At 39.2% G+C, this 23,707-nt stretch overlaps 1 protein-coding gene across 1 annotated transcript in view; it reads right to left on the minus strand.

Annotated features, from left to right (window-relative positions):
• Positions 1 to 4,093: 4,093 nt before the first annotated feature.
• LOC114245256 (alkylglycerol monooxygenase) overlaps positions 4,094 to 23,707 on the minus strand; it is a 38,886-nt gene continuing 19,272 nt past the window's right edge. Inside the window, exons 4-10 of the mRNA XM_028177359.2 lie at positions 23,212 to 23,363; positions 22,351 to 22,454; positions 18,314 to 18,476; positions 13,666 to 13,817; positions 9,344 to 9,478; positions 8,101 to 8,214; positions 4,094 to 5,642 (exon numbers count right to left, since the gene is read on the minus strand). Of these exons, the coding sequence (XP_028033160.2) occupies positions 5,376 to 5,642; positions 8,101 to 8,214; positions 9,344 to 9,478; positions 13,666 to 13,817; positions 18,314 to 18,476; positions 22,351 to 22,454; positions 23,212 to 23,363 (1,087 nt within the window). The 3' untranslated portion in view covers positions 4,094 to 5,375. The remainder of the gene's footprint in view (positions 5,643 to 8,100; positions 8,215 to 9,343; positions 9,479 to 13,665; positions 13,818 to 18,313; positions 18,477 to 22,350; positions 22,455 to 23,211; positions 23,364 to 23,707) is intronic.

Consider the following 23,707-nt stretch of genomic DNA (forward strand, 5'->3'; position numbering starts at 1 on the left):
CAGAGCTCCCCATACCGAGCAGCGCCTCGATATCACTGCTTAGAACGATCTTATCCGGTGGAAGATAAACGGACGCGATAACGATCGGCGCGTGTCCCGTCAGTGAGATTCGGCACACTGATGCTTCGATATTAGCGAGCGCGGGAGGATCGAGCGGGACGCAATGCAGGGCTCTTCTATAGTAAATGACGGTACCACCACCACGGGCAGAGAGCCTGTCGTTCCTGACCATGTTATAGTTCGCGATTTTAGGGTCACGGCGCGCGGGCTTAAGTAGGGTCTCCTGCACTAAAAAGATATCAATTTGGTGGTCACGCAAAAAGTCAGAAACCTGATCACGTTGATTTGCGAGACCGTAAGCGTTAAAAAATCCTATCGTTACGGATAGGGGCTTTATTCTACTTATATACGCCATTGATTACCGGCGGAGTGAGGGGAGGACGTACGTATTTAATGACGCATATACGTCGGCGTATTCCTGCACAACGGCGATAAAGTGTTGTGCAGTGGAGGCAGCGCGAATGGCGTCGCCCAAAGCGTTAACGCGCTCAAAGTTGATCGACTGAAAGAAGTCGATCGCTAAAGCGAGATTGTCGGACGCGGTCGGAGGGCAAGTCGCGGGAGAGGGACGAGTCGCGGGGGCGGGACGAATCGCGGAGGAGGGAGTTGTAGCCGTGTTCGTGTACGGCAGCGGTTTTGCCCAGGCCGAGACACTGGGCACCGCCGCCGGAACGAACGCTGGCTTAGCCTGCGACGCAGAGGGTGCCGAGGCTTTGATGTCTGGGCCGGAAGCTCGGAGGCGGTTTTGGCGGGCGACGCGGCGATTTATTTTAGGGGCTCGGGGGCAACCACGGTAATTCGCGGGGTGACCCTGTGTTCGACACAGGACGCAGCTAGGCGGTTCCGTCGCGGTTTTTTGGTCGCGAGCGCAGAGGGCCGTGGCGTGATCGCCCAAACACTTAACACATCGGGGGCGCGCGTGACAGTTACGGGAAGAGTGCCCGTACAATTGACAGTTATGGCACTGGCTAGGAGTGCCTTTTTTATGGGGGGCTTCGACAGCGATACCAGAGAGCCTACAGACGGTCTGTGTGTTAAAGATTTTCTTACCCTCGGGGGTAGGCTGGAGAGCGACTAGAACCATATTATATGGCTCCCTACCGCGACCGGTGTGCATACGGTGCACAGAATTCACTGGTAGGCCTTGTTCTAACAGGTCGGCTTTTACGAGCTCTACATCTAACTCTTTAGGGATTCCGCGTATTACAACGCGGAGTTCGCGCTCCTCCTGGAGCGTATACGTATGGAAACTTATACGCTCCTTACGGAGGTAAGAAGAGAGGGCCCTATGGTCGTCGGGTGTTTGAACCTTAATTTGAATGCCGTTCGCGAGGTTACGGGCATTCGTGAAATTTATATTTTTGGCCTTAAGGGCCAGGCAAACTCGATCCCAAGCTGCCTTCTCCTGAAGGATAACCGGGGGAGGGGTCTGGGTTTTATTTTGTGCCACCGGACGCGGCGACGGAGTGGCACGGGCTGGGGGCGCAACGGGAGTCTGAGGGCGGGGGCGCGACGCGTTCACGGCTTTGCTAATTTTAGCGGCCGCGGGAGCTCGAGACTCCGCGGCCCGCTTCTTACCCTTCTGTACCAGGGTGAATCCATCCGTCGATGAGGCGGGGGCGAGGTCGACCTCCATGTCCGAGTCAGAGTCGGAGCACGAGGAGGCGGGTGCAGGCGACCTACGAGCAAGTGTAGGTGTTTTAGAGGGCGCGACGGAGGCCGCGGATGATCGCTCAGCTGAAACGATGGTCACGGCGGACGACGCAGCAGCTTTTCTCGCCAGTATAGGCGACACGGGAGCGGCAGGCACGACAGAGGCTGCGGTGCTCAATGCAGAAGCTCTGCACGCAGGTACAGGCGACGCAGGAGCAGCGAGCGCGGCGGAGTCCTCGAGAGGGCTCGCAGTGTGATTGGCCTTGAAGGCCAAAAACTCCGAGGCGAGCTGTGGGTGGCGAAGTCGGAGGAATTCCGCGAATACAGCGTCCATGATCGCTGAGTACCCAGGTGGGGCGGCCCCGGGTCTTGAAAACACTCGCCTTGCGGCGAGGCCCCAACTTCTCGGACCTGAGCGGTTCTATTGAACACAGGTGGCAATGCGGCGCGATTACTACAGGACAAAGAAAAAGCACAACAAAACAGAAATTACGAAAAGAAACAAAACAAATAAATACTTGCAGGAAACCACTTTGTCGGCAGATGTACCACGAACACAGAAACAACAAAAGGAAACAAAACAAATAAAAACTTCCAGAAAGAGCACTTAGTCGGCAGATGTACCACAAACACAGGCCGCGCGAACAATGGCCGGGCTAACAAAAGCCGGGCGAACAAAGACCGGGCGATCGAGTGGACGATGAGCACGTCCGCACGTGACGGGTGCCTCTATCGGAATGAATTCTAAACTATTTTACTATTGTAACTACTATGCCAGGAACAGAATCTTCCTTTTTTTCCTAAATCTACATCTCCTCTCTAATCTCTCTTCTATATCGTTCCCTCACTACTGAGGATCGCGACCACATGCGACGTACTTCCAATGTGCTCGATCATGGGTGGCATGGACTGCATGGTACAGACTACCACCAAGTGCTTCTTTTGCTAGATCTGACCATCTGGCTGGTGTTCTGCCCACGGCGCGCTTGTCCTCTATGCGACCCGTAATTATGAGCTCCTTTAATTCATGTCTGGGAGACCGTATGATGTGTCCGAAGAAGCTCATAACACGTTCCCGGCAGATGGAAGAGAGCCTTTTTCGGATGTATAGCTGCCTTAGAATGGACTTGTTTGTTCAATTCGTAAGTGTAATTAGTGTGTTATTCCAATATGGTACTGCATGTTTCTGTTACGAATCAGTCATGGGTCTGAAGGGCGAGCCTAAAGTTTTGGTACTTTTGTGCACTTAGCATCAGTTGAACCGCGAGCTTTTCTGTCTATACTAGGTATTAAAGTCATACAGTGAAAAGCCACTAGGGCTTAGCAAAAGAGGTATGTTCGGTAGGTATGCAATGTAAAAATATGTATGTGGTAACCTATTTCGTATGGGTCCAAACTTCGTCCCAAAGGACTTCATATATCCATCTTCATTGGATCCACATCTTATCCGCGATAACGTGACATCGTTGCGAATATTGACATCCGTTATTTATTATGGCTTCGTTCTTGAATGGAAGTGGTACGTTAGCTTGAACTATTCTTTAAAATGCATATTTTTGAGATTACATCTAAATATTATAAGGATGAGTTTTATTCTTTACTTAGAACAAAATATGTAACAAACTTTCTGTACTGATTGTTAAAAAGATAAACTATCTGCCTTGGGGTGAGCTGTGCGTCTGTATGTAGTGTTCACCGCGGTAACCCCTTACCCTACCCGGGTTCTGACCTGGGAGGGGGATCGGACGCATTCGAGTCATTTAGTGGGTAAGTAGGGGCCTAGCTACCATCCTTGGGGCCACGGTCCGCTCCCCAAATCTGCAGACCTTCTAGTTCCACATACACCACGCGCAGTCCCCTAGGCGCAGGGTCCACGCAGGAGTTTCGGCCCCGGCCCAGAAAAAAAGCTATCTGCCTGGGCTTAAGTAGGTATCATCCAATAAACTTTACGTAGAACTGTCACTCTGAGATACAGTGCTCTTAGGTACGACAAGCCCACTGAGATTCTCACCAGATCTTCTCAGTTGGTCGCGTTCCGATCCGGTGTTAGATTCTGCGAAGTAGCTCTTGCTAGGGCTAGTATTAGCAACATTCCCAGCTAGAGCCCCGTGAGCTCACCTACGCGTCAAGGAGAAGCTGAAATAGCTTCCTAAGGCTATCAACATAGGTAGGAAAAAAAAATTAGATTCAAGATTCAGTGGTATTGTTTAGTGGCTGTCTCACCACTGAAGTATAGCTATGAACTTATTTCTCACAGCAGAAATGCGTCAAGTGGCAGTGCTTACCAGCCGGATTTAGAATATGGGTTGCATATTGTATATTTCAAGAGAGGGTAAATCTTATACATGGACAACAACATGGAATAATTAAATAAGTAATATCGTTTGTATATTTTAATATCGATCCGTTAATAAATTACATTAACAATATTACTTTACATAATATTTTCTTAGAACTAAGGAAATGCTTCATTTTGTTTAACTAATTATGTTAGTTTATTCAAATACATTTGCCAAGTTCAAATGTATATTATGTGTGGATGCTTTAAAAATTGTTTTTAGTGATTGATTAAAATTTTGAGATATTTTTCGACAAATTTCACGTTTCCTCGTTCAAAAAGTTCAGGAGCTATCTATACTTCACATTTCACGTCTCAAATTTTCACTTACATTTGCGTGTACCATGGAAAAAGTTTGAAATATTTTTGTATTTAATTGCTACATTGGTTTTATTAAATCGAGTGTGAACGCGATCCTTACCGCCGCGTTAATTACGAAACATCAACATACTTTGTATAATTAAATGATTTATAATTTAGTTCAAAATAATATTTTGCAAATGAAAATCTCATTAAAAATATTATTAAATCATCCGACACATAATACATTTGAAATATATATAAAAAAACACTCTAAAAATAGTCTCATAACTTATTTACCTAATTATTTGGTGTACGCTATCTAATTATATATAAATTGCTGCATTCTACAGGGCTTCATCACTGATTATATGTAGATAGCTATGAGTCAAACTGAAGTTTGACCGTAGTTAAGTCACATATCAACAGCTATGCGATACATTACGGCATACATATGTAGATATGTGTGTACATGTAATTATTTACAAACACTTTCCGGAACTAAAAATCTCTCTTAAAATTAATTTAGATATTATTGATGCCACCTAGTGGAAGCTATATATATATAAGTTCCCCTTTCTTTTATGTTCACATTGTTTATTCCAATTTTAACGCGGGTGGAACCGCGGAACACAAATAGCAATAAACGAATTTAACCCAGTTTTTTTAAAAGGCTATCGAAATGAAAGCATCTGTCTAGTTAATCTAAAAAAGCCAGCTTCGTCTGCCTTCGCTTTAACCAAGGCTGAGCTCAGAAAGATATGAAATGGTGATATGATCCGGGAAAATTCAGTCTAGACACGATCTAAAGATATGAAGATCATGACAAATAATAAGTAGTTTACTGATGTTGCACGACTGATATTTACTTAAATTACTTACATATAATTACTCTATGTAATCATAAAGATTAATAACATGACAATAAAACAGTTTTGACATGAACTGAAGCTTTAGGGAAAGCATAAAACAAAAAACAAAAAAAATTGAATTAAACCTTAAAAACTACCAAGGAACATCTCAATTAATCCACTTTTCTCGTCTTTTTAATTTCTAACAGCTTAAGCATATTTAAACACCAGAACATTGCCGAGACCACGTAGAATATCTGGAGGGTCGTGCCCAAAGCTGGGCTGGTAAGTGTTATGGTTCTAGTCAAGAACGCCAGAGCTGAACATCTTAGGACTTCTAAAATAGGAGCGTGTCGTGAATTGTCAAACAGCATTCCGATTACAGATAACGATGCTATGATGTAAACGACGAATATCAAAACCGAGATGGGTGTCATGCCCTGAAACAAAAAAATTGCTTAGTTTAAATAAACTTCCATTATAATAACAGATTTATATTGAGAAAAAATTAATAAACTAATGTAACGGCCATTAAAGAATACGGAATACATTAAGTTGTGGATGCGACCCAAGCGCCATCTGTCCCTTGTTTTTTAAGCTATTGCATAGTTTTTATCGCGGGTTTGAGCGTGGCGACCGAATCAAGAAAATTCATAACGAAAATAAAACCTAAGACTCCCACTCCGCCTACCATGTAGCTTGCGTTCAACACATTCACACGTTGCGCTTGTGTAGTGTTTGTGAATAAGCGCGCGTCGTGACGTGGCACTGCATGCGCATCATGAAAAGTCTGCCCATCTCTCTCTCGCGCGGTCTAGCTCATGAGTGTGAAGGGGACAGTTAATGTTTTGTTTTTGTTAATGTTTATAAATATAGCGTGGTCTTATTTTATTATTGTTTTAATATTAAATTATTATTGTCTAATTATAATTGCATAAGTTGATAAAAAATGCTATGCAATAACTTTACCGTGGCAGTCCCCGAGTACCACACGTGTTTTTTTTAACGATAGAAGGATTCCTGGTGTCCCGGAGGCCTTTCCAGTTTCTCCGCGATAGGTAGGCGAACAGGGGCTCAGCTAGGAGGGGTGGGATTTGCTAACAGCTGCCCGAGCGCCTCCGAAGGAGACCTAACAACTCAAGAGCAACTGCTTCGCGAATGAATCCCTTGTTTTATAACTGTAGCTGAACAGTCAAGCCTGCATATCGCCGATGTTAAATCGTGATCGGAAATCATGAGACATGAAGAATCACAATTGTATCGTCGTCTTGACTTCGCGGCAGAATTGATTGGAAAATGTGAAAATGCTACTGAACTCTTTTGTCTTTATACACATACGAATACGTTTGACATTTTTACGTACAAACCGATGTATTTTACATACGTCTTAAATTTTTTTCCTACCTAAGCTGGTAGCCTTGAGAGGCTATTCCAGCTCACGGGGCTCAAACCTGACGAAGTTGCTAACACGAACCCTAGCAAGAGCCGTGCTTCGCAGAATCTACCACCGGATCGGAAACGCGACCCACTGAGAAGATCCGGCGAGAAACTCAGTGGGCTGTGTCTGACGGTAAATTTACTCGTCGTGCCCTTAGTCGCAAGCGACGGGTTCGACGAGAACGGTGACCGGTGCTTGGGGTACCTAAAAGCACCGTTAGTGGATCGGGAGGATTCGAGATGACGTGTTTGGGGCGACGTCGACTGCTTTCCATTCTTTCCGCAGGATCAGGAATGAGCATACATCATTTTTCGTAACAAGTTAAATAATGAATCGGACTAGTTGTGGGACCTGAAACTTATTTCCGCTTATCCCCCCGAGCCGTTAACGGACCCTAGTAATTACGTCACGAGCGATCCAAACTGAAATTGAACGAACGTAACCGAATTAGATTTTATAATTCATTAAGCAAATTCTGGATTTATCCAAAGCTAAGGCGGGTACACACTGAGCTCGGAATGGCCCGAAGCTTAGGGGAGCGAAGTTTTTGTGTATTCTACGTACTGTAAATATGGTTGATATTTAAACTGGGATTATGTTGTTTGTTTTCAAAAAGGGATTGTTTACATTATAAATTGAGACCACTGTAAGAGTCGGACTGAAAATATTATCATTCGATGTTTATATTAAAACTAACTACACATTTGTATTATGTTAATAATTATTTTAATTTTTAGCATTGCTTAATGCTTTCAGTTATTTGTGAGTTCATACTAGTAGCTAATACGGTGTTGCCTATTTTTTTGCCGGGAAGTGGTCATAAGATGAAATTTGAAGGCAGCGACAACAATTGTACAACAATTTTTCGGAGCTTAACCCAAAAAATCCGTCATCCCCACCTCACATTTATCCTAAGACCATCATCATGAATATCTTGAAATTGCAAGGAACGTTTTGGACCATACGATCTAGTTCTTGAATGAACCGAAATTAGAAATGGTCTGGAATGGTAGGCAACGGCTTGACTGTGCTTTTGTTATTGCTGATGTCCACGAGCGATGGTAGTCACTTTCAATCAGGTGGGCCGTAAGATCACGTGTCTTTGAAAACAGTAAACATAGCCCATGTATATTTGTACCGTTTTTTTATACCTACCTATGCTGATAGCCTTGAGAGGCCTTCGCCCTAACGTGTAGGTGAGCTTACGGGGCTCAAACCGGAGTGTTGCTAACACTGGCCCTAACAACGGCAGCGCTTCGCAGAATCTACCACGGGATCGGAAACGCGACCCACTGAGAAGATCCGGCGAGAAACTCAGTGGGCTGTGTCTGTGGGTTAATTCGCTCATCGAGCCCGTTGACGCAAGCGACGGAATCGACGAGGACAGTGATCGGGGGTTGTGAAATAAACGCCACAATCAAGAAGTAATGTACATATGTAAATATATTATTTTTACATACCATGTGTCTAGAAGCAAGCTCGAAGAATCCATACAGAACAACCGCGTAATGGGTCACCAAGTACGTGTTACACCACGCTGGTAAATGCACGTCGTATTTTTCCCTATTTTCGACCTGAGGAAAAAAGTTAAAACATTTTCAGTAACAAAAAACAAAAAAGGTTTTTCTCTTCAATGTGTTCTGATTTTAACAATAGGGGTGTGAAAAGGAAGCATAAAAATAAAACCAGCTATGCTTATTTCAGTCTAATTTTTTGTCGAACTTTCTTTCAGACCAGATGTAAGCAGAATATTTAATGGATACCAATAATACCATAACGATTTACCTCAACATGAGGAATGTCCATTAGTGGCGATTACGAATCTTGGACGGCCTTATGTACTCAATGGCTTTATACAATTGTGTATTTACTCACAAGTAAATACAGTCCTACCACCGTAGGACCTCTTGGGATTCCGCACGGGTAGGTACCACCACCCTGCCTCTTTCAACCGTAAATCAGTAATGCGTTTCGGTTTGAAGGTTGGGGCAGCCGTTGTAACTATACTTGAGACCTTAGAACTTCGAGGTGGGTGGCGCTTTTACGTTGTAGATGTCTATGGGCTCCAGTAGCCACTTAACACCAGGTGGGCGGTGAGTTCGTCCACCCATTAAGCAATAGTTTTTTTTTGTTGGAAATGAATAAAACAGTGTACAAAAATGGAGACAAGAAGTTTCTGTTAGTTGTTATTATGAAATGTTTTGGAGCTTAATCTGTTAAAATAACGATCGGTGCTTCAAAAGCTGAGGTAAAAAAACCTGAACCCGATGCTTTTTAAACGCTTTTTATTTTTCCCTTACAAAAATCAGGAGTGCCTGTTAATTGGAGAAAGTGAGGCCTCTTTAATAAAACAGTGCTTTTACTTTTACAGCGCTTTTAGTGCGTCCATAGTTACGAGCGATAATCGTGGTAACTGTCTCGGTTACTGTTACCCGGTTAATTAAAACCGGATGGTATTTTTTCGTGTTACGAAGTTTTTATCAGAATACGAAAAGCTTTTACTAGTCTGATATAATAGTTTGTGAGTTTTTGACTTGGTTAGGTTTATTTGATACTTATCGTGATTTATTGAATATGTAATATTAAACAGTATCTGGTATCCACTTTGCTGCAGAAATAGAGAGGTGCATCGAGATATTATGTAATTAAATATCGACTTGTTTCAAAGTCGGTTCAGTAGTTAGGTTTAATCTAAATACTCACGTCAACTTTCATGTCCTCGTCTCCAAGTCTCGGTGAGCCAGGTTCCCAACTCGGACCCCAGAAGATAGCCCTCATCTTGTCACCCCAGGATTCATAGCTGCGGAACTTCTCCAGCACGTAGCCATTATAGAACGACTGAAATAAAATACTTGTTTGAAACGGTAAGTTAAGTAACGGTAGGTCTACTGGTGGTAGGACCTCTTGTGAGTCCGCACGGGTAGGTACCACCACTCTGCCTATTTCTGCCGTGAAGTAGTAATGCATTTCGGTTTGAAGGGTAGGACAGCCGTTGTAACTATACTTGAGACCTTAGAACGTATATCTCAAGGTGGGTAGCATTTACGTTGTAGATGTCTATGGGCTCCAGTAACCACTTAACACCAGGTGGGCTGTGAGCTCGTCCATCCATCTAAGCAATAAATAAATAAAAAAGTTCAATAGATATGATTTTTTCTTTCATTAAATCTTCATCCATTTCTATCTATCATTTGATCGTAATGTGAATTGTCACTATATAATATAGGTCTGATAAAAAAAATGAGTACTTTATAGTTAAACTAATACAGCTATGAACTTGCTAATTTATACTCAAACATAACTCATTAACATATTTATCTCAACGTGCATATCAACTAGTCTGAATTCTAATCTATCTATATGACTCCACACTAATTAAACACATCACGAACTAATTACTGAAGTCCTCTGTAAATGTCAGTAATTCCAAGTTACAATATAATGTATACATTATCTAGATTGAGAATCTACCGTACTACGACATTGACTGATTATTATGTAGATAGCGTGTTAGTGTTTACACTTTCTAAGTTTATCTAGATTCATCTTAATGGAAGTTTTAGTAATAAATCTTAATTTATTTATTATGTATTGGCAAATTAAATCTTTTTCGTAAAAAAAAAATACAGTTCGGATTGTTATAGCTGGTAGGTCGCATTGGAAGCCTTCACGGGAATTTCCACAGCATAACAGATAAAATTGGGACTTATTTTCCAAGGTAGGTGGTCTTTTTTTATTGTCTTTGTAGGCAGACGAGCATATGGCCCACCTGGTGGTAAGTGGTCACCGTCGCTCATCGACGTCAACAATGCCAGGGGCAGAGCCAAGCCGCTGCCTCCCATTAAGTGCTCTCCGTAAGCCTCGTTTGAAGAAGGACATGTCACAGCGCTCGGAAAACACCGTGGAGGGGACTTCATTCCAAAGCCGGATGGTACGTGGAAAAAAAGATCTTTGAAAACGCACTGTCAATGAACGCAGCGGTTCCAGATAATATGGATGAACTCTGCTCCGATGGCAGGAGATGCGATAATAAAAAGGATATGAGGGGATCAAAACATAAAAGTAAAAAAACCTTGCTCATGGACGTTAGCAATTCCAGAGATGCACTGAATCTATTGCGATATCTATGTAGCGCATGCAATCTACCGTCAAATTTATTAAATTAACAATCACTATTATAAATACTAGTTATGTAATTAATTTTACAATTACAGATGCTTCGACGCCTAGTTAAGCTGCGGTTCAATATTAACCCCCTGAGCATCTGCTGTGGTAAATTTTAATCAATACATTTTTCAAAAGGACTGAAAGTAGATATGTATGTGTGGGGCGACTTTCCGCTGCCTTGTGTTTGGTTAGCGCCTTGAATATTTGATAAAACATTATATTTGATTAATTACTTAAAGCTCAGAACAAGTTTTACTCAAAGCTCCGCAATGGTTGCCTTGGGTATACGGTGGCTTGATTTCCGGTTTCCGGAAGTTCCCCATTAATTTAAGTGGTTTTAATTTTGCTTTGTTGTTTGACCAACTTGATGTTACGTAGGAAACGAAACCAAATTTAGAACACACGCATGTTCAGCACTTACTCTTAATTAGGCCTAAAGTTATGGTTACGAAGCAACGTTTTGTATTCTACTTAATTTATACAACTTATAAACCCAAAATGAGTAAATTTACATAGTAGAGAATCACTGGTTTTACTGGTGGTAGGACCTCTTGTGAGTCCGCGCGGATGGGTACCACCACCCTGCCTATTTCTGCCATGAAGCAGTAATGCGTTTCGCTTTGAAGGGCGGGGCAGCCGTTGTAACTATACTGAGACCTTAGAACTTATATCTCAAGGTGGGTGGCGCATTTACGTTGTGGATGTCTATGGGCTCCAGTAACCACTTAACACCAGGTGGGCTGTGAGCTCGTCCACCCATCTAAGCAATAAAAAAAAAGCTTTAGATTTTGAATAAAAAATAAGAACGTACTTTAAATAAAGGCTCATATCAAATAGGTTTTACTATTAAATGTATTGTAATTATCTTGTTGTTAATTTATGTTGCTACAATAAATAATTTGCGTAATTGTAGTAACTATTGTAACATTAAATATTTAATTTGATTCGGTTTAGTACTTTTGTCATACTCAAAGGAATAAAAAAAACAAATAGATAAGAGTGTCGTACAAAATTATGACGATTTGAGGTGAGGTGAAATAAAATACACTCTCAGTACTTTGTTTTAGGTATATATTAATATACAAATTTGTTGTAGATTTCTTTCGGACAATTCAAATATTAAAAGAACCATTAGCGGATTCTAATAAACGTCAAATTAAATTAGTTCCTACTTTCACAGTTTTCCGGTAGATTTTTTCTCGGAAGTTTCCGGAATAATTAGGAAGTATATTAACGATGTCCACTCCATCAACGAGGAGAAGATGAATAGGGGACTTTGTATTTCCGCGAAATGATACCAGACTGAATTATTGGCTATGAAAATATGCCTTACTAAAGTAATTTGAGGGTTTTTATTTTTATATTTGTGAAGGCATTCAGATAAATTAGAAGTAGATGTAGAGGTTTCAAATTTAAATTTAAATATGAACATAAGTTTTGTTATTTAACTTTCAATTACTCATTGTATTTTTACTGTTCTAATTTTAAAAATATTTTCAACTATTGCACTGTCGATTGCACCTATCATTAAGATGAGATCTGTCATGTACTTATTGTCAATTTGTAAGTGTTTTGTATTGATGATCACTTTGTTGGTGCAATTAAATCAATAATTTTTTTACTGGTGGTAGGACCACTTTGTGAGTCCGCGCTGATATGTACCACCGCCCTGCCTATTTCTGCCGTGAAGCAGTAATGCGTTTCGGTTTGAAGGGTGGGGCAGTCGCTGTAACTATACTGAGACTTTAGAACTTGTATCTCAAGGTGGATGGCGCGTCTACGTTGTAGATGTCTATGAGCTCCAGTAACCACTTAACACCAGGTGGGCTGTGAGCTCGTTCACCCATCTAAGCAATAAAAAGAAAAAAGGAAAAAAAAATTGTGTTTCATCTACATAACTGTCCAATCCAGAATTGATTACAGGCTCAGAGCAAGTCCTAACATCACTGATTATTATTTATATTAAATTGAAACTAACCAAACAATAAAATTTAAGCGAATCGCTCTCGTGTTTTGTTGTGATTCGAAGTGCGCCAATTTAAAACCACTCAAGCGTCACTTCTTGCATGATGATGGCACTATGCCAAAAATATTTCTGCGAAGTGCCAAAAACAACTACGAATTTAAAGATCAATGTGTATCCAACACGGCGCGAGAACGCGTGAACAACAAAGCCCTAAACATTATTGCAGTATCTGTAAATAAAGCTGAATATTCGATTTTACTACTACGGTAGACATTATTAGCTAGAACCAAATTACCAACAATTTTTTCTGAACAATATTTTTTGGAAAAAAATCGGTCAACTTGTTTCTCTAGTGATTAGTTACCTATACCACCTGATTAGGGTTCGATAGTAGTCGGAATCAATAACTATTATTTATTATATAATATATTATTTATATATTTATATTGCATAAATATAATAGAGGAATTAGATGCGAACATGAACACACACATCATGCAGAAACAAGCTGTCATACACACAGTCACCATCATCACGAAAGTCTTGGGAGATACGGTCTTTCGTAGGAGGGGAAACTGAGCCACCCTTTCGGGTCTCGGGGCGGGAGCTCAGTAAGCCGAGCCAAGAGCTCGAGTAGTGGAATGTTAATATGTTCTATAATATATTTATTAAATAATTTAATCAATAACTATTACATAATATATATTATTATTATTATTATTTATTAGTTACTTGGCATTCAGAGTACGAAACATTTATTAGTTTTTGTTTTCTATGTGTATTTCCAGTGCCCATACCAGAAGATAGAATTCTAGCTTGGGAATGATAATTTTTTTTCCACCTTTTAAATTTTGGTTCTTGAGCACGGTATTGTTTAGTTAAATTTCCTTACCTGTAAGTACAGAGGGTTGAATGAAGGTTGATTGTATATTAGTCCATATACGATCTCGATCTTATCTGTTTCGGGTTTAAAGGTGCCGAAGAGTCTGTCCCAAATGATGAGGACTCCACCGTAGTTCACGTCTAAGCAGTACTTATTGCTGCCTATAACAAAAAAAATAATACACTTTAAAATTTCATACACTTAACCTAATCTGTAGAAAGAAAGATTTATGTGAATTTTGTACTGGCGTCCCTATGGAGTTCTGATTTTACTTGCTTACAATATCCAAAATGTCGAAATCTCGTTTGCAATTCTAAAAACCTTTTTAAATTGGGAACGAATAAGAAATTACAACATGAAGCCATCATCTATTCTGCATCATAAATATTTTCTTTCCTAAAAATTCCATTGAAATTTTCCAATCTAATTTTCAATTAGGCCTTATAATGCGGCAATGATCTAAATTCCATGTTTTTAAAATTTGTATAATGTTATGGTTTGGTATTATACAAACAGTGGTACAGGGCATGTATAAAAAAGTACCAGAACAGTCTCTGGTTTTTTGATCACGTTGAGCCAATTAAATTCTTTTCATTAATTCATTTTCTTCCAGTCAATTTTTTTATAGCAATTAGAGATTTAATTCGTTTGCTAATATTATGTGGTTTCATTCAAAATACTTTTTCTTTTATACTTATTGTACACAAAAAGAAAATACAATAAAAACAGATTTAAAGAATGTCCAAATACTAAAGGCGAGCTTAACTCATTCATGAGTTTTCTTCCAGCCAACCATTAGCAGAGAGAAACACGATGTATAAGAGGGGAAAAGTGTACAATATAAAAGGTATCAAAGCATGACTGTTAAACTCATCTTTGAAAAAAAAAAGTAATAATAATCTAATATAAAATGAAAAATACATATATATAAACATACATAAAACAATACTTCTTCTTTAATACCTCCATAGTTCTAGAATTTATTGATATTAAAATGAATACAGTAGTGTCGATCGATTGTTATCCCGTTTTTATTTCAGGTCGCATTTATCAAAAGTCAGATAAGCAAATGAACTCCGACCCCTCGTAAGCTTAAAATTTTGGACGGCCGCTATGTATGTATATTATATTATATGTATATTAATGCAGATAATAAATCTAATGTCTCACAGTGGACATTCACGTGAGGTTCTGAAATTATCAGCGAGCCATAAGATAATTTGCTAAACTTACTTAGGGGTAGACACCGGATATTATTCCTACTACCGCTTAATAACGCAAAAGTAATATATACACGACTCTTCGTAGATAATTTTATTCGGTGTTGCCAATGTGGCATTTACCGTTTTATTTTACTTTTTAGCAGCTATATCGCAAGGATTCTTAATAATGTTGTCATATTTAATTATTGTATTTAAAAAAAAAAAAATTTAAAAATGTACAACATTTTTTAGAAATGAGAAACTCAATTTATTCCTCTAAGGTAATAAGGTCCCACTTAAAGTGTTTTTTCAGGACAGGAATGCTTTATCGTGATTGTATCTTTTCTATGGCAATTGTAGAATTATTATTTTCCTACTTGCCTTAATCCCACTATGCCGAGTCGGCGCATCAAGTTCTTTTGTTTTGATACATCATCACATTCTTTCTCTAGTATATTTTATCCTCTTTTACACAGTCCAAGTATTTCTAGAACGACAGCGCTAATTCACGAATACTCTTTACATACATATAAAATACCAGATTATGTGATTCATAACGATATTATAATGGCGGCTTTTGAAGATCGCTTTTGAGTAAAAATTTACATCGAATTTTATGTCTTAACTCGTAGTGGTACGTACGATTTTTGTACACCGGATAATGGCATCAGATAACAGTGGGATCCGAGATATGAAATTGATTTGATGTCATGCTTTTGCGGATTTGATTTCGTATTATTTTCGTATTAATTTTTGGGGCTGTTTAAGCGGGTTAGTCAAGGTTGTCATGTTGCACATAATTTATTAGATTTTGTAGAGTTTTAGCTCTTAAAAAGTTACGACAGCTAATTAATTAACTAATTTTAAGTGTTTCGAATCATTTTTAATTTAACACTATTGCGGCAATCAATTTAATTACGATATTCACTATCTTTAAGCTACTAACTAGGTCAATATATTTTAGTGTGATTAAATAAGTAACATTTTGGGATATCTGGTTTTATCCAATCAATGAGGCCAATGGGACTTGGGATTTATATAGTAAAAGTCTATAAATCATCACATTAATGCTTGTGCTATGGTTTCTCTTTTGTTTTTAGAAAGATGACGGTGAATATTCGCCAACGCTCATGGATGTCAGTAATACAAGAAGCCAAAAGGATATATGTAGGTCATATCATCAGTACTCAATTTAAGAGAAGGTAAGGTCATTCTATGCACTAAGTATGAACACATTAGGTAATATATTATTTCTTGACCTTTACAACTACACCAGTACAGGTGGGTGAGCTCAAAGGCTCGGCCACGAAAGCTATTTGACTAAAATGGACAATTGGAAGATTGCGTTTTGTTCAGTCTTTAAGGAAAACTAAACGATTGAAACGTCGACCAGATGCTCATGTGTCTATCTTAATATAAAACTATAGATAAACAACAACCAGCGATGGATAAAATCAAAACAAATATTCACTTTCTTTGACGAGTAACGTAAGCCAAGGAGCTGTCACGTCGTGAAGATATTCGTAGCGCGCTTTGTGAACTGGCGGCTTGTTTAGCTGACTACATATTGTTTGACGAAAACGGTATTTGTGTTCAGAATACGTATTATTACTTTAGTAGTAATACTTTTTCCTGTGGTAGGACGCCTTTTGAGCCCCGTCGGGTAGGTACCATTACGCTGCCTATTTTGTACGGTAATGCGTTTCGGGTTGAAAGGATTACTAAAAAGCTTTAATAAGCCGGTTTGTAATTTGATTAGCTGTTTAGATGATTTCCGTCACCGTCCAACCTATTTCTGACACATTACAACGAATCCTACCAGTTTGAAGTGGGTATAGCCACGTATAGCATATAGCAACGGCCGTCTGGTGTAGTGGTAAGTGACATGGTCACTACACAAGGGGGTTGCGGGTTCGAATCCCGCCAAGGGAAGATATTTGTATGATAAATATAAATGTCTTTTCCAGGGTTATGGATGTATATTAAATATATGTATGTTTATAATAAAAATCTTACATTTATTTCCGTTATCTGGTACCTGTAACACAAGTTCTTTACGAACTTATCACGGGACCAGTTAACGTGGCGTGATTGTTAGTAAAATATTTATTATTTATTTATTTATTTATTAAACCATGTATCTGAGACTTTTAACCCATGTTTCATGCTTAGATGAGCCCACTAAGTAAAGTGTGTTAATTTAGAAATTTAGACATCAGCAACCAAAAACGATTTTTTTTTTCTAGAATAAATGAATTCCATTCGTATTCAAAGACACAGTTCGTTACACACAATCACTTAAGCCCGAAATAAAAATCGAAGAAAGACTAGGGATTTCGCAAACCAAGTTACACTGTTTGTTAGAAATGGATATATCGCACTTTCTAGTCCTTTATATTTGGAAGCAGAGTATATTTTTGAATTGACAAAAGAGTATTTTGTGGCTGACAGTTGTTTGGTTGATTTAGTATTTAATGAATCTGACTGCTCCACCACGGAGTCTGGCTTTGATATGGCCGGCCGGTAATGTTCAAAAAATTACATTATAAAAGATTTTATTATGATGTTATATGGTCATGATTTTACGAATGAAACTAATTGTACTTGAACAATGGGACTTTTATTTACACAGTCTGTATCTTATCTAATGTTTTTGGCAATTGAGGTTTTTTTTTTTATTGCTTAGATGGGTGGATGAGCTCACAGCCCACCTGATGTTAAGTGGTTACTGTAGCCCATAGACATCCACAACGTAAATGCGCCGCCCACCTTGAGATACAAGTTCTAAGGTCTCAAGTATAGTTACAACGGCTGCCTCACCCTTCAAACCGAAACGCATTACTGCTTCACGGCAGAAATAGGCAGGGTGGTAGTACCCACCGGTACCGGCGCGGACTCACAAGAGGTCCTACCACCAGTAAAATAAGGTCTCGATGTAGTATTTGTTTTAGTCTCGCTTTGGTATGTTTCCACCACCCAATATGTAGGGGAAAATCCCAGCTTGGGAGGCAGCTGTCACTAACTTTAGTCAAAGCATTTGCCTTGCTTAGGACTTTTTTTTTTTTTTTTGCGAGCGATTGAATTACTATTATACCACATGTTGGGGCCGTGTAGTAGTAGAGAGATGAGCCTACTAATCAACCTCACGTCACTTTTAAATCCAAGTGTCTAATACAAAACTCGATAAGGGAAATGGGAGTGATGGCTGATGCAAGCTTCGCCAGCTTCCTTGACGAGATGCTGGCCCAGCAGCCGTTGGCTTAATAGCTGTCGGCGTTATCGGTTGGCGTATTGCACTAAATCCATCCCCCTTAAGAGATCCTTCTCTTTAGGGATACCCTATATACTGCCACCCTTATCCACGATTATCGGGATTGCCAGTACATTTTCGATTAAATAATGAATCGTGTCATTATCATTGAAAAGTAAACATGATAACAAACAGTTAAACTCACCATGATGCACTCTATGGTGACTTGGAGTGTTGAGGATATATTCTAGCGGACCAAGGCTCTTGATGGCTTCGGTGTGAATCCAGAACATGTAAAGGTAGCTGAACTGGTGGTGAACAACAAACTGGGCTGGTGGTATGGCAAATGCCAGAGGTAGGTAGAATATCTGAGGAAAGAAGAGAATTTGCATTATTCCGTGAAATGTCAATAATTTTTGCTTGAAATGCTTGGTATTTCTAAGTTTAACACAACTTGTCTCTTAAGATTATTTTCATTGTCTCCAATACTTTCAGATGAAGATATTATGTTAAGCTCTTTAAGCAGTAAGGACAGAACACAACACAATCAAACGCAAAATATATTTTACAATTTTCAACAACGCCTGTGTTTGTTGAGGATTTGGATATTGCTGATCCCAGTCTAGTCAATAATCAATAAAGTATCACTTGGGATAGCTTCGCCGCATTGCAACTCTCGAATTTTACTTACAATTAAAAAAATCTTCAAATCCCTATGTTCAGTAATGCTTCAGTATAAATTTGTGTTCAATTGAAATTGAAAACGGAATTAAGAAATCGAATTGCCGTTAAATTACCTTGTTCTATTCATTTTAATATTAGCTGTAAGTATTTTACTATTGTATTGTTTGTTTCTATAGTTTGAAAATCTTGTCTGAAGCATACGAGGTTTCAACATGAAATAAGTAGTGCCTCTCTTGTACTCTGTATCCTTATTGTCGTGCTTCTACTAACAGCTGTGTGTACAAAATATATTAAATAAAATAAATAAATAAATAAGGAAGTGAATTGAAGTATTGACAATCAAACGGAATACTAAAATATATTTTTTAGAAAAAATTGAACTTTGAAGAGCGGATTTTAAAGAATCAGAAAAGCTTACTACATACACTTATTTTAACGCGTATTTTTTTTTTAAATTCAATGCAGCAGCCGTTCAGAAAATTACAATAACAATACCACTAGTTTAAAGTTCAACACTTTAGTGTTTTTCATTTTAATTTCCTGACTTGAATATTCTCTAAGCGAAATTATCAAAATGATTCCAATACAATAAATAACCTTGAGTTGCCGAATACTTTTCATCTTCTAGTTTTTAGAGAGGCAGATTTAAAATTAATTTGAAAAGCTAAACAACTATAGAATTTGTGGAAATCTAAAAATAATATTTTCGAAATGTATTTCTGATTTCATCATATACGATTCATAAAATAAATATCGTATTACTTTAACAATGTAAAATAAATATTCTACATTTACTTTATATAGTTTTCTGCGTATCATAATATTACGTTTTCTGGTAATATCGTCCATGTTATCATAGCATTAGAATACAAAATTAAAACAACATTTGTTTATCTGTTCCCCACAATGTTTACACGAACTGCTGTTTCAATATTTTCTTATAAAACAGGAATCTCTATTATTATGCTGGATCGCTCAATCGACATTTACACATAAATTCCGTGGACGTCTGATTCTGTGAATTATTTTGTATTGAATTTAAATGATTCGAATACTATCATATAAATCGATTTTGTCTGGGTATCTCTATTATATTTCTAGCCCGAATTAGTCTAAAGGATAAGAGAATCGTATTAAAATAATATTAACACACCCATTTTATAGATATAGTGAGAAAAGATTTTCCTTCGTAATTTTTCGGAAAAGTTCGTATTTATCGTGCTCTCTCAGATAACTTCAGTACAATAACATTATTCATTTTGATATTTGACACCAAACAATAAAGTTCCAAATTAATGGATGACAAATGTCACTCATTTAATACGATCATTCATTGACAGTTCGGGTGTCATCGTATTCCGAAAGATCCGAGTTTTCCCGAAGGAAAATAATTTCTCACTACATCTGTACGTCTCAAAGTGAGTTTATTTATTTTATACCTTGTGCTTAGGCATAGGAATCACAATGAGAATGCCACCACTTTAAGACGTGTATTTATGACATGATCTAAGTCGATATAATAATGCCGGTTCCACCTTTGAAGCCAGATAAACACTTGTGATATTTAAAATATTTAAAAATTAAAGTGTTATGTTGAATTTTTTATGGTTCGTTTGGAGATGTATATAAGGAACAAAATGAGGCGGGTTCCTTGCGTGTATCAACTACGTTCGTAATATATTCAGTGTCACGCACTGCAGGCAGTTAATACGTTCAGAAAACAGTGAAAGTATACGTGAAATTGGAACTTGACTTCTTTAGATAACAATCATAATTGCTTGCTAGCACTTCGGTGTTTATTGACGTATTAAATTGATAATGTGCGAATTTAAATATAATAATAATAAATATGTACTCTGTATGATTTGAATATGAAAAATTGTTTGGATTAGGACACGTTGTAAGGTCAAATCGATTGGTACCACAATCCTGAGAAGAAACTTAAATCACAAAGGTAGGGGGTCATTATCCTATGGTAATAAAATTTGCATAGATTGGTGGATCAGCTCACAGACCATCTGGTGTGAATTGGTTAACGGAGCCCATAGACATCTACAACATAAATGCCGCCACCCACCTTAAGATATGAGTTCTAAGGTCTCAGTATAGTTACAACGGTGCTCCACCCCTCAAACCGAAACGCATTACTGCTTCACGGCATAAATGGGCAGGGTGGTTGTACCTACCTGTGCGGAGTCACAAGACGAGCTGCCACCAGTAATTACGCAAATTATAATTTTGCGGGTTTCATTTTTATTACACGATGTTATTCCTTCACCGTGGAAATCAATCGTGAACATTTGTTGAGTACGTATTTCATTAGAAAAATTGCTACCCGCCTGAGATTCGAACACCGGTGCATCGCTCAACACGAATGCACCGGACGCCTTATCTGTTAGGCCACGACGACTTTTTTGAGTACACCGGTGGAGTTTTGAGAACTACTACTGCTAATACTTTTCTACTATTAAAACCTCAAGCCATCTGAACGGTTGGGATCATCGGCCGTACGTTTTAATATTTTTCCTACATACTATTCTGCAGTGTGGGACGGCCACCTACTAGATGGACCGACGACCTAGTAAAAAGCGCTGGGTCTCGTTGGATGCAGGTGGCAATGGACCGGTCGCACTGGAAATCTATTGGAGAGGCCTATGTTCAGCAGTGGACGGCGATAGGCTGAAATGATGATGATGATGATGACTATTCTGCTCTGGGATCCTTCATGCGTTGTGTTTCTCAGTGCTGAGGGCCGTGATCTTTACAGAGCACTTTTGTTAGGACTATGTTCCTCAATTCCTTCCTGTCCTCCGCGCAGTGGATAGCGACATTAATGCTGAAGTCCAAAGTCGTCTTAATCTGATCGGACCAGGACGTGGAACTACGCCCCCTAAACCTCTTTTCTTCCACTTTGCCGGTCATATCTATACTAATATATAAATCTACAGTGGCTAATATTTATATGAGTGTTGGACTCCCTACATCAGCTGCGGGGGCATTAGTGATGAGAATTTTTGTGGGAGTGAGAAATAATAATGTTAATTTTAAATGCCCAGCGAAGCGGACGGGTGTCAGCTAGTCTTTCTATAAATATGATTTGAATAGAGTCCCGAACGCAAGGGACATCGCTGATACTGGCGATGACAGTAGTGCACCTACCGATAATTTTTGGTTATAACCGCTATATTAGTCTTTAGACAGAAATAAATGGTTGGTTCACGTCAGAAAAGAGCAGGACGATAGCCCAAGTATATATCTTTTTTTTTTGTTACCCTTGTATGCAGACGACCATACGGCCCACCCGATGGTGAGTGGTTACCGTCGTCCATGGACTTCAGCAATGCCAGGGGCAGAGCGAAGCCGCTGCCTACCGCTTAATACTCTCCACAAGCCTCTTTTCAAGAAGGACGTGTCATATCGCTCGGGAAACACCATGGAGGGGAGCTCATTCCATAGCCGGATGGTACGTGGCAACACCACTTAATAATATAATAATACCACCAATAATACCACTTTTTGATTTTAAGAGCTGAAAAATTGTGATGTTTAATGACTTACAAATCCGCACCAGCCTTGAAGAACGGATTGACGTATTCCGACGCCCATGTTAAAGTCTTCTGACGTGTGGTGCACTTGATGTTGCGCCCATAGTATATGGACCTCTGCGACAAAAGTATCGTTTTGAGTATGCTTTACGGAGATTCTTTTTTTTTAACTTATTTTTTTATCATAAACAATAAAGCCTTGTTGTCCCACAATGTACATTACCGACCAACTTAACAAGCACTGTTATATCATGCATTACTAGTACATTACTTAATCATGCATCACTGGTACAACGGTAATTTAAGCCTGCCAAGTTATTACATAGCTGCCTATTACGTATGATGTTTAAGTATTTATACAGAGCATTAAACTTCAAGCTAAAATTACGAAAAAAGCACGAAGAAAATATTATTCTTGTAGTTAAATGTGAATCGCTATATGCAGTATAATAGTCTCCCTAAGTAGATTTACTAATTTAAGTCTTATAATTACGGCAGCATTTTTTTATTGCTTAAAAGGGTGGACGAGCTCACAGCCCATCTAGTGTAAAGCGGTTAGTGGAGCCCATATACATCTACAACGTAAATGCGCCAACCACCTTGAGATATAAGTTGTAAGGTCTCAGTATAGTTACAACGGCTGCCCCAGCCTTCAAACCGAAACGCATTACTGCTTCACGGCAGAAATAGGCAGAGTGGTGGTACCTACCCGTGCGGACTCACAAAAGGTCCTACCACCAGTAATTGGCACGCGACTGTCAGAATATTGTATGCAATGGCCAAATCAAACTACGTAATGGATACGTTTGCTACCGAATTCATTTTATTAGGACGAACAATACAGTCGGAGAATTACATTAGAAGATGTTCATACCATGGCAGGCCCTGTGCATCCAGTAATAGCAGAAGTCGACGCCAAGAGCTGCCGCATACCAGGTCAGCGTGCTGTCCCAGGGCAGCTCCACTAATCTGTAGTTGGTGTAGATCCACGTGTACAAGTAAGATTCAGCACCACGCCAAATAATTCTAAAACAAACGGAATAAGTTCAGTTTTTCAACTGTTAGCAAAAAATGGCAATAATAAAACTAAAGAGCCCACTGTATCTCCAACCTTATAGTATGATAGCGGTATATAAGCTGTAGCTTATCAAATACACATATTGCCCACTGAGTTTCTCGCCGGATCTTCTCAGTGGTTTTTTTTTTTATTGCCTTTGTAGGCAGACGAGCATACGGCCCACCTGATGGTGAGTGGTTACCGTCGCCCATGGACTTCAGCAATGCCAGGGGCAGAGCCAAGCCGCTGCCTACCTTTTTTTATGCGAAGCACTGCTCTTGCTAGGGTCATTGTTAGCATCACTCCGGTTTGA

The sequence above is a fragment of the Bombyx mandarina genome, chromosome 09, assembly GCF_030267445.1.
Source record: "Bombyx mandarina strain Sakado chromosome 09, ASM3026744v2".
In the NCBI taxonomy this organism is placed as follows: domain Eukaryota; kingdom Metazoa; phylum Arthropoda; class Insecta; order Lepidoptera; family Bombycidae; genus Bombyx; species Bombyx mandarina.